The 12,769-nt window shown below is 38.4% G+C and overlaps 1 protein-coding gene across 11 annotated transcripts in view; it reads right to left on the bottom strand.

Moving 5' to 3' along the window:
• The window catches only part of ULK4 (unc-51 like kinase 4), a 559,288-nt gene that overhangs the window by 475,575 nt on the left and 70,944 nt on the right, over positions 1-12,769 (bottom strand). For all 11 annotated transcript variants that reach the window (XR_009048679.1, XR_009048678.1, XR_009048680.1 and 8 more), the window contains one exon: positions 1,190-1,297. Coding sequence is in view for 8 of the 11 variants with exons in the window: in XM_057704482.1 (XP_057560465.1) it covers positions 1,190-1,297 (108 nt within the window). In the remaining 3 variants the exon portion in view is untranslated. The remainder of the gene's footprint in view (positions 1-1,189; positions 1,298-12,769) is intronic.

Here is a 12,769-nt window from a genome sequence, read left to right on the forward strand (position 1 = left end):
CCTTTCTATACTTCCAGGTTTTCTAGTTTCATGAATGTGTTATCTCTTCAAAATTATAAAATTACCTAAGAATAAACTCAACCAAGCTAAATGTACAAAAGCATTATGAGTGAAATATTGGTTTGGCAAAAACGTTCATTCAGGTTTTTCCGTAAGATGATGAACTTTTTGGCCAACCCAATAACTTAAATGAAAAAATTTTTAATATAAATATATGGAAACGCCACGTTTTTGTGCATTAAAGGACAACATACCACAAATGTACTAATACTTTCCTCATAGAGTCAGTACAATTTCCAATACATATTAGAAGACTCCAAACCACAAAGATACCAGTATTTCTGTATGGTCAAAGCAGTTTTCAAAAGATGATTTCAGAACTGGACAATCTGATTCTAAAATTCATTCTGACATGCAAAGAGCCAGGAATAGCAAAGACATTTATGAAAAGGAAGAATAAGGAGGAGAGATTTGCTGTCCCAGCTATCGATACTAAATATGGAACTAAACAATTTGAAATACTGATGTTTCATAATAATTATGTTAATTGCCTTAAAATAATTACCATCCAGAAAGTCAATGGAGATACTAAGGATACTCAGGTTATGGAACACTCAAGCAAGTTCTAGAACCAAAACTTAAATACAAGGAGAGAACTTTTAACTTATAACTTACTGGTATTCATTTAAAACACTCAGAGCATCACATGAATGAATAACTCGTAACTTATCTATATCTACTCAATATATGCCCCCAAAATAAGAAGTCAGATTCTTCAGTCACAAATTCTCACGGCCATGTTAAGAGCTATATTACACGTACTGTTTTAAACAGTAATGGTGCTTTTACGCTGGGAGGACCAATGGGAATCCTCTCACCTGAAGGAGTCAAAGATGGCAGCAACCTAAGGAGTACTTTGGGGACTCTGGCCCATTGGTTTTAAAATACAGCCTGAGAATCTCCTACACTTTAAAGAAAAAGAGGCACTGGGAGAGAGGGAAGACAGACAGGGAGAGACAGAAAAAGTCAGAAAGACACCAAGAGCCTCTCTTCTCCAGAGGTAAAATTTGTCCTAAATTCCTTAGGAATGCTCAAAGGGGCAAAATCAAAAAACTCTGATATTAACCCTTATCAGCCAGGTTATGTCTGAACACATCAAAGAGCAATAGAATTAACCAGACAGTCTTACCTGAGTGGCTATAAGGTAGATCAGCTCCCCCAGCGTTGGTAAAAGGCACTGTTTTAATTTGCTGTTCCTGAAGTTTTCCCTAATTAATTCAGTTAAGAGAGTAACTGCCTGAAAAGAGGGGGGGAAAGTATATTATTTCATGTGTATCTCTCAGTTCTTTAACCTACATGTAACAGGCAAGACACTCTACAAAATCCATCTTCCATTTTTAAGAATTGGTTTCCAAATTATTTTCAATATATGGACCTTATTCCTGAAGGAAAAAAAATAGTAACTCTCCCAGACGAAGATACAAATATACCCAGCAAAATAAACTTACTTATTTATAACACTTATCACCTACCAAGCACTTTCACTACATCGCAGGTCTTCTGAGAGGCAACTGTCGCTCTGTCTCTAAAGCCAAGAAACCTAGGCTGAGAGAGTTGCAGCAGCTTGCCGACACCATCCAGTCCACTTGGAAGCCAGAACCTGGACACAGATTTCCCCAAGCCAGAGCCCTAGGACGCTCCAGCACACTCCGCTTTGAAAAATTCTTACACTGCATTAACCTTTTAAATGATTCCTTCAAAAATATGAGGGGGGCAATACTATACCGATGTTTCAACATAATCCACTTGGAAATTCTGCAACAGATTTTATCAGATCTAGTTAATTTCCTGGACGCATGTTGAGAAATTCCCATGTGCTCCATGCCAGAATCTACACCCCAGAACACAGGTTAATCAAATCATACTGTGACTATGAAGTAGGGTATAATGGTTTCATAATGATACACATAGAATGAGATGAACAAAACAAAATGTACGTAAAGTGTGGAGACACTGCTCTGAAACAGTGCAACTGAAAACGAGGTGCGCAAAAAAGACGATTTCTTACTGTGACAAGATACAGTTAAATTGAACATATATCAAAACATTAGGTCATACACATAAAACTAATACAATGTTGTATGTCAATTATATCTCATAAACTCTCCAGAAAGTGGGCATTGAGGGAACCTACCTCAACATAATAAAGGCCATATATGACAAATCCACAGCCAATATCATCCTCAATGGTGAAAAACTCAAAGCATTTCCTCTAAGATCAGGAACAAGACAAGGATGCCCATTCTCACCACTATTATTCAACATAGTTTTAGAAGTATTAGCCACAGCACTCAGAGAAGAAAAAGTAATAAAAGGAATCCAAATTGGAAAAGAAGCAAAAATGTCACTTTGTAGATGACACAATACTATATACAGAAAACCCTAAAGATGCTACCAGAAAACTATCAGTTAAACACAGAATTTAGTAAAGTTGCAGGATACAAAGTTAACACACAGAAATCTCTTGCATTCCTATACACTAACAATGAAAAGTCAGAAAGAGAAATTAAGGAAACACTCCTATTTACCATTGCAACAAAAAGAATAAAATACCAGGAATAAACCTACCTAAGGATGCAAAAGACCTGCATGCAGAAAATTATAAAACACTGACGAAAGAAATCAAAGATGACACAAACAGATGGAGAGATATACCATGTTCTTAGATTGGAAGAATCAACATTGTGAAAATGACTATAATACCCAAAGGAATCTACAGATTCCATGCAATGCCTATCAAATTACCAATGGCGAAATAGAGACACAGATGTAGAGAACAAACATATGGACACCAAGTGGGGAAAGCAGGGAGGGTTGGGGGGGAATGAACGGGGAGATTGGGATACCAAATTGTACACTCTAAATATATGCAGTTTATTGTAAAAAATTAAAAATTAAAAAAAAATCACCAATGGCATTTTTCACAGAACTAGAACAAAAAATCATAGAATTTATATGGAAACACAAAAGACCCCAAAAAGCCAAAGCAATCTGAGGAAGGAAAAATGGAGCTGGAAGAATCAGGCTCCCTGACTTCAGACTATACTACAAAACTACAGTAATCAACAGTATAGTACTGCCACAAAAACAGAAATATAGATCAATGGAACAGGATAGAAAGCCCAGAGATAAACCCACGTGCATATGGTCACCTTACCTTTGACAAAGGAGGCAAGAATATACAATGGAGTAAAGACAGCCTCTTCAATAAGTGGTGCTGGGAAAACTAGACAGCTACTTCTAAAAGGATGAATTTAGACCATTCCCTAACACCATACACAAAAATAAACTCAAAATGGGTCAAAGACCTATACGTAAGACCTGACACTATAAAACTCTTAGAGGAAAACATAGGCAGAACACTCTGACATAAATGACAGCAAGATCTTTCTTGACCCACCTCCTAATGGAAATAAAAACAAAAATAAACAAATGGGATCTAATGAAACTTAAAAGTTTCCGCACAAAGGAAACCATAAATATGACGAAAAGACAGCCCTCGGAGTGGGAGAAAATATTTGCCAATGAAGCAACTGACAAAGGATTAATCTCCAAAACATAAACAGCTCATGCAGCTCAATATCAAAAAAACAAACAACCCAATCCAAAAATGGGCGGAAGACCTAACTAGACATTTCTCCAAGGAAGACATACAGATGGCCAACAAACACATGAAAAGATGCTCAATATCACTAATCATTAGAGAAATACAAATCAAAATCACAATGAGGTATTACCTCACACCAGTAAGACTGGCGATCATCAAAAAATCTAGGAACAATAAATGCTGGAGAGGTTGTGGAGAAAAGGGAACCCTCATGCACTGTTGGTGGGAATATAAACTGATACAGCCACTATGGAGAACAGTATGAAGGTTCCTTAAAAAACTAAAAATAGAACTACCATATGACCCAGCAATCCCACTACTGGGCATATACCCAGAGAAAACCATAATTCAAAAAGATACATGTACCACAATGTTCATCGCAGCATTATTTACAATAGTCAGGACATGGAAGCAACCTAAATGTCCATCAACAGATGAATGGATAAAGAAGATGTGGCACATATATACAATGAAATATTACTCAACAATATAAAGGAATGAACTGAGTTATTTGTAGTGAGGTGGATGGACCTAGAGTCTGTCATACAGAGTGAAGTAAGTCAGAAAGAGAAAAACAAATACTGTATGCTAACACATATATATGGAATCTAAAAAAATGGTACTGATGAACTCAGTGGTAGAGGAAGAATAAAGACACAGAGGTAGAGAACAAACTCAAGGACACAGGTAGGTGGGGAAGGAGAAGCTGGAACAAAGTGAAAGAGTAGCATTGACATCTATATACTACCAAACACAAAACAGATGGCTAGCAGGAAGCAACTATTTAACAGAGGGAGATCAACTTGATACTGCGTGATGACCTAGAGAGGTGGGATAGGGAGGGTGGGAGGGAGGCTCAAGAGGGAGGGGATATGGGGATATATGTATAAATACAGCTGATTCTTTGTTGTACAGCAGAAACCAGCACAACAGTGTAAAGCTATTACACTTCAACAAAGATCAGGAAAAAAAATTAAAAAGTTTAAAAACTGAAAGTGAACATTTAAAAACTTTCAGAGAGATGTGACAATGTTACAACATCCCAGCATGAAATCACTGGTCTCATTTTGTAAACAGGAGTGTGGACAAGTTGGAGTTGCACAAGTTGCACATCAGATAGCGGCACAATAGTCATGCACGGGAGGAACACATGTTGATGTGGGTTTTTCTGAACAGCTTTACTGAGTTATAACTAATCTACAATGAGCTGCATTTTTTTTCTTTTGGCCACACCATGCAGCTTGCAGGATCTTAGTTTGCCAAACAGGGATAAACCTAGGGCCATGGCAGTGAAAGCACCAAGTCCTAACCACTGGACTTGCCAGGGAATTACCAGAGCTGCATATACTTAAAGTGTACAATTAGATACATTTGACATATGTACATCTCAGTGAAATCACCACCACAATCAAGAGAGCAACACCCTCCTCCAAGTGTTTCCTCAAGTTCCCTTGGTAATCCCTCCATTCCACTACCTTTCTCTGCTCCCACTGATTTACTTTCTGTCATTAGTTTGCATTTTCTAGAGTTTATATTAATGGGATCATATACTATGTATTCTTGTTTGTCTTCTGGCTTCTTTCACTTAGCATAATATATTTGAAATTCATCCATGTTGTTGTATTTATATATAGTTCATTCATTTTTATTGCTGAGTAGTATTCCCCTGTATGTGGATACCACCTTGTGTAATTCCCACCACCCACTGCCTTATGCACAGTGAATCCCCTATTTAAAGTGGTTGAGGACAAGAGAGCAGACAGCAGTATCAAGCAGTATCAGCAGTATTTCGTCTTGTGGAACTGAAAACCACAGCTACAGAAAGACAGAGAAAATGAAAAAGCAGAGGACTTTGTACCAGATGAAGGGAAAGGATAAAACCCCAGAAAAACAACTAAATGAAGAGGAGATGGGCACCCTTACAGAAAAAGAATTTAGAATAATGATGGCGAAGATGATCCAGGACTTTGAAAAAAGACTGGATGCAAAGATTGAAAAGCTTACCAAAGACCTAGAAGAATTAAAGAGCAAACAAACATATGCAACACAACAACTGAAATGAAAAATACACTAGAAGGAACCAATAGCAGATTAACGGAGGCAGAAGGGCGAATAAGTGACCTGGAAGACAGAATGGTGATAATCACTGATGCAGAAAAGAATAAGGAAAAAAGAATGAAAAGAACTGAAGACAGCCTAAGAGACCTCTGGGACAATGTTAAACACACCAACATTCGCATTATAGGGGTCCCAGAAGGAGACAAGAGAGAGAAAGGACCTGAGAAAATACTGGAAGAGATCATAGTTGAAAACTTCCCTAACATGGGAAAGGAAATAGCTACCCAAGTCCAGGAAGCACAGAGAGTCCCAGGCAAGATAAACCCAAGGAGAAACACACCAAGACATATAGTAGTCAAATTGACAAAAATTAAAGACAGAGAAAAATTATTAAAAGCAACAAGGGAAAAATGACAAATAACATACAAGGGTACCCCCATAAGGGTAACAGCTGATTTCTCAGCAGAAACTCTGCAAGCCAGAAGGGAGTGGCAAGATACATTTCAAGTGACGAAAGGGAAGAACCTACAACCAAGAATACTCTACCCAGAAAGGATCTCATTCAGATTCGACAGAGAAATCAAAACCTTTACAGACAAGCAACAGCTAAGAGAATTCAGCACCACCAAACCAGCCCTACAACAAATGCTAAAGGAACTTCTCTAAGTGGGAAACACAAGAGAAGAAAAGGACCTACAAAAACAAACACAAAACAATTAAGAAAACAGTAATAGGAACATACATATCAATAATGACCTTGAATGTAAATGGACTAAATGCACCAACCGAAAGCCACAGACTGGCTGAATGGATACAAAAACAAGACCCACATATATGCTGTCTACAAGAGACCCACTTCAGACCTAGGGACACATACAGACAGAAAGTGAGAGGATGGAAAAAGATATTCCATGCAAATGGAAATCAAAAGAAAGCTGGAGTAGCGATACTCATATCAGATAAAATAGACTGTAAAATAAAAAATGTTACAAGAGACAAGAAAGGACACTACATAAAGATCAAGGGATCCATCCAAGAAGAGGAGATAACAATTATAAATATATATGCACCCAATATAGGAGCACCTCAATACACAAGGCAAATGCTAACAGCTATGACAGAGGAAATGCAAGGCAGAAATAGAGACATAGATGTAGAATACAAACATACGGACACCAAGTGGGGAAAGCGGGGAGGGTTGGGGGGGAATGAATTGGGAGATTGGGATACCAAATTGTACACTCTGAAATATGCTGTTTATTGTCTGTTAACTGTATCTCAACAAAAGTTCTTTAAAAAAATAAAAAATAAAAAAAAGTTGTTGAGGAGGAAAATGGAATCATGTACATCACATTAGCCCTTGAAGGTCATGCCTACACACACTCTTCCTTTTCCTTCAACCTGTACTGATCATCCACTAGTATTACATTGAATCCATCTCAAAGTAACAATGTTCAGCCTTTTCTTTTTACCTACAGAAACAGCAATTTGTCACCAGCACACTTACCGTAAAAGAACGGATAAATGAAGTATTCTAAAGAGAAGGGAAATGATTTTTTAACAAAAGAAACTTGGAAAATCAGGAAGGAAGCAAAAACATGGTAGGCAAAAATACAGGTAAATACAATAGGCTTTCCGTCTCCTATTAAGTTTTCTAAATTATGTTTGATGGTTGAAGTAATTATAAAAATGCTTGATTTGGTTCTAAATGTATTTAGAGGATATATTTAAGACAATTACATAAAAATGAGGGAGGTTAAATGGTTGAAAAGTGAGGTGAGTTTTTTATATTTCAGTTGAACGGGTAAAATGATGACACCACTAGACTGTGATAAATTATGTATAATTATATATATAATATGTGTATAATATAAATATAAACAATTGTTTTTGAAAAAATCAAAGAAGGTCTAAATAAATGAAGAGATGATTTTTATGTGTGTATTTGTGTATGTGTCTTATTTTCTGTACAATATGATGTTTTGACATCTTAAAAAAATCTTTCTGGCTGGGGAAAGAATGACCCTCCTAGGGCCATCCAATTCTTAGAGGTAGCAAAGGCCCAGGAAAGCTTGTCTTTAATGTGCAAACTAGCCAATCCAGAGCCACACCTCCTCTATCCTGCTCTTATACCTCAGGAGGCAATATTCTGCCTTCACCATCCTAGGGCCAAGTACCAGGCAACTAGAGACTATCCCTGCAGCCCAAAGCCTGATGAAATCATTCAGACTAGCCAATTCTAAGCTGTTTATCCTGCCTTGCCTTTCCCATGGAAATCCCAATAAGGGCCATGGCCTAAGCACCCCTGTTCTCTGCCTCCCGACCACCCTGGTGTTTTTCCACATGGCCCTGTGTGCCATGCCTGTCTCTAGGACCTGTAATTATAATAATTTTTTTTTTCCTGAGCCTCTCTGCTGTCTCCTCTATGGTTACTCCTGACTGATCATCTCATAAATGAATAGAACAAAAAGGAGATACACTATGTTCACAGATAGTAAGATTCACAGTAAACATGTCAATTTCCTCCAAACCGAAAGCCTGTTTATCGAAATTCCTATCAAAATCCTAGCAAGATTTTTCTTTTTTAGATATTGACAAGATTATTCTACAATTCATATGGAAAAGAAGTATCGGAATAGCCAAAACAATTTTGAAAAAGGAGAAAAAGGTGGTTGAAATTGTTCTACCTGATTTCAAGACTTACTGTATAGCCACAGTAATCAAAACTGTGTGCATTGTCAGACAGACAGGCACTCAGACCAATGGACCAGAACAGAGAATCCAGAACTAGCTCCACACAAGTATGGCCCACTGACTTCTGACAAAGGTGCAAAGGCAATATAATGGAGCCAAGACAATCTTTTCAGCAAATGTTGCTGGAGCAACTGGCTCTCCACAGGATAAACAAAAAGTAAACCTCAACCTAAGTCTGACACTTTATACTAAATATTAACTCAAAATGGATCAAGGACTTAAATGTAAAACAGAAAACTAGAAGTAAAAAGAATAAGATAAAGTCTTCACAATCTAGGTAAAGAGTAGATTCGATACCAAAAGCACAGAGACATGGTACCAAAGAAGCTATACAATTGGCAAACAAGCGCATGAAAAGATGTTCAACTTCACTGGCAATTAGGGAAAGGCAATTTAAAACCACAATGAGACATCACTACACGCCTACCAGAGCTGCAAAAATAAAACAGAGCGACAACACCAACTGCTGCTGAGGATGGAGAGAAACTGGATCACTCATACCATTGCTGACGGGGATGTAAAATTGTACAGCCATGCTGGAAAACAGTTTGGCAGTTTCTCAAAACAAACAAACGAACCACTAAACATGCAGCTACCACAGGACCCAGAAACTGCACTCATCAGCATTTCTCTGAGAGAAATGAAGATTTGCATCCACACGAAACCTGTACATCAATTTTACAGCAGCTTTATTTGTAACTGTCGAAACTGGAAATGATCCAGGTATCTTTCAACAGGTAAATGGTTAAATAAACCGTGGTACGACCACACTACAGACAACTACTAACCAATAAAAAGTAACCAACTCTTGGGCTTCCCTGGTGGCACAATGGTTAAGAATCCACCTGCCAATGCAGGGGACACAGGTTCAAACCCTGGTGTGGGAAGATCCCACGTGCTGCAGAGCAACTAAGCCTGTGCACCATAACTACTGAGCCCAAGTGCCACAACTACTGAAGCTTGTGCACCTAGAGCCTGTGCTCTAGAAGAGGAGCTACTGCAATAAGAAGCCCACGCACCTCGACAAAGAGTAGCCCCCGCTCAGCACAACTAGAGAAAGCCCACGCACAGCAACGAAGACTCAATGCAGCCAAAAATAAAATAAAATTAAAAAAAAAAAAAAGTAACCAACTGTTAACACACACAACCACCAAGATGAATAGCCAGAGAATTATGTTAAATGAGAAAAGCCACCTCTGAAAGGTTACAGACCATACAGTTCCATTTATACATCTTCAAAATGACATAAGTACAGAAATGGAGAACAGAGTAGTGGTCGCCAGGGGTTGGAAGGAGGGGCATGAGATAGAGGGAAGAGGGTATGGTTATAAAGGGCAATAAGGGTGATCCTTGTGGTGATGAAACTACTCAGTTCATTAACCACCTCATTGACATCCCCATTGTGATATTGGCATGAGAGTTCTCCAAATGTCACCACTGGGGAAAACTGAAGTATACCCAGTGTCTCTCCATACTAATTCTTACAACTGCATGTGAATCTACAATTATCTCAAAATAGAAGGTTTAATTTTTTTCAAGTCAATCTATACTCAATTCAAAACCCAGATCCAACTTGCTGCTTCACAAAACTTGTAGCATGGACATATAGCCTTCCCTCATTTTATCAGCCACTGGCATTTTATATCAGTAAGCATCACAGGAAATTAAAAACATTTTAATGCTGAAGACACTTAAAGAGATAAAACTGTCTGAACTGTCTCCAGCATAACAGAAATTGCTTTGGAGCCGAGTGTCTTGTAAATTGACGAACATAATCTATGCCAGTAATGCCACAGCAACCTGACATCTCACTTGAAAAAGTTAACTCTGGATACCATTAAACAATACACAACAAATAATGTTTCCCTGCAATGTTATTTGTATAGATTTTCCAGTTGCTCTATAAAAATTTAAAGAAATATTAATATTAAAAATAACACTGTAAGGCTAATTAATAAACAGCATAAATGACAAACACCAAGGAGAAAAATAACTTTTTGTTGACCTAAGTATGATATTCAAATATGCCAATACTAAACAGAACAATAAATAGTAAAATGGACTGTTTAGTTCTTTTTCCAACTCAGAAAATCATGTAATAGATGGATATTGTTCCTATAGTCTGTAAAAATGTGCCTGGTCTTCTACCATCGAAACTAAAAGAGATAAAAAATGGGATAGCTATTCAAGTATTATGCTACTATTGTGTGCACTTTTTGGAAAGCCTAAGGATGAGGGGGTTGGGGGGGGGGTCTTATTTCTAGTATCGTTATGCACTGAGGCATAGCTACAACCATCACTGGTTCTATTACCCTAATAGAAACTATCCTTCTGCAATCACAGGCATGACTGGTTGCTTGATTATTTCAAATAATAATTTAAGATTGTAATGCTCTTGGATGAAGTGAGAGAATAGCATTGTCATATACACACTACCAAATGTAAAATAGATAGCTAGTGGGAAATTGCTGCATAACATAGAGAGACCAACTCGATGATGGGTGATGACTTAGAGGGCTGGGATAGGGAGGGTGGGAAGGAGTTATGAGAGGGAGGGGATATGGGGATATATAGATAAATACAGCTGATTCACTTTGGTGTACAGCAAAAACTGGCACAACAGTGTAAAGCAATTATATTTCAATAAAAAGCTTAAAAAAAAGATTGTAATGTTATTTCCTAAACTACTTTGAAATTAAAACCCATTTTACAACAACTTCGACATGGTGAAGCCAGGCCTCCTTTGGCTTTATCTGAAATCATCAGATTGACATTAAAAGGTTAAATGTGCTTCAGTCTCACATACCCTGGACTGAGTCCCTTAGGCGGAAAGACAGGAAGATGATGAAGTAACAGGTTCTGCAGTTATAAAATATTCTGAACTTGCACACAGTTTGCTTGCTCTTGACTCTCAAATTACAGTTTTTAAATATCCATGTTAATGGGTATACAATTAACAGCTACAAACAGAAATTGAATTAAACTCCATACCCAGTGTTTCATTAGGCAAAAGGGACATTTTTTAAAACCCTATAGGCAGATTGGTTCAAGATGGTGAAGTAGAAGGGCATGCATTCACTCCCTCTTGCCAGAGCACCAGAATCACAACTAATTGCTGGACAAGCATTGATGGGAGGACACTGGAACTCTCTAAGGGGGACACCCCACACCCAAAGACAAAGGAGAAGCTACAATGAAATAGCAGTAGGGGCGCAATCATGATAAAATCAATTCCCATAACTGGTAGGTGGGTGACCCACAAACTGGAGAACAATTATACCACAGAAGTCCACCCACTACTGTGAAGGCTTCCCATACTGGGGGTCCAGCAATAGGAGGAGGAATCCCCAGCAGATTAGACCTTGAAGACCAGCAGGACTTGATTACAGGACTTTTACAGGACTGGGGAAAATAGACTCCACTCTTGGAGGACACACACAAAGTAGTGTGCACACCAGGACCCAGAGAGAAGAAGCAGTGACCCCATAGGACACTGAACCAGACTACCTGCAGGTGTTAGAGGATTGCCTGCAGAGGTGGAGGGGTGGCTGTGGCTCACCACAGGGACAAGGACACTGGAAGGAGAAGTTCTGGGAAGTACACATTGGATTGAGACCTCCCAGAGTCACCATTAGCCCCATTAAAGAGCCTACAGGCTCCAGTACTGGGTGGCTTCAGGCCAAAAAACCAGCATGGAGGGATCTCAGCCCCACCTATCAGCAGACAAGTCGATTAAAGTTTTACTGAGCTCTGCCCACCAGAGCAACACCCAGTTCTACCCACCAGCAGTCCAACCTAACAGGAAGGGTGAACAAGGCTCATCCACCAGAGGGCAGATAGCAGTAGCAAGAACAATAATTCTTCAGCCTGTGGTTAAAAACCACAATCACAGAAAGACAGACAAAATGAAAAGGAAGAGGACTTTGTACCAGATGAAGGAACAAGATAAAACCCCAGAAAAACAACTAAATGAAGGGGAGATAGGAAACTTTCCAGAAAAAGAATGAAGAATAATGATAGTGAAGATGATCCAGAACCTCAGAAAAAGAATGGAGGCAAAAATCGAGAAGATGCAAGAAATGTTTAACAAAGACCTAAAAGAATTAAAGAACAAACAGATAAGCAATACAATAACTGAAACGAAAAATACACTAGAAGGAATCGATAGCAGAATAGCTGAGGCAGAAGAACGGATAAGTGACCTAGAAGACAGAATGGTGGAAACACTGTCACAGAACAGAATAAAGAAACAAGAATGAAGAAAAATGAAGACAGCCTAAGAGACCTCTG

Source organism: Hippopotamus amphibius, chromosome 13 (genome assembly GCF_030028045.1).
Source record: "Hippopotamus amphibius kiboko isolate mHipAmp2 chromosome 13, mHipAmp2.hap2, whole genome shotgun sequence".
Taxonomy (NCBI): domain Eukaryota; kingdom Metazoa; phylum Chordata; class Mammalia; order Artiodactyla; family Hippopotamidae; genus Hippopotamus; species Hippopotamus amphibius.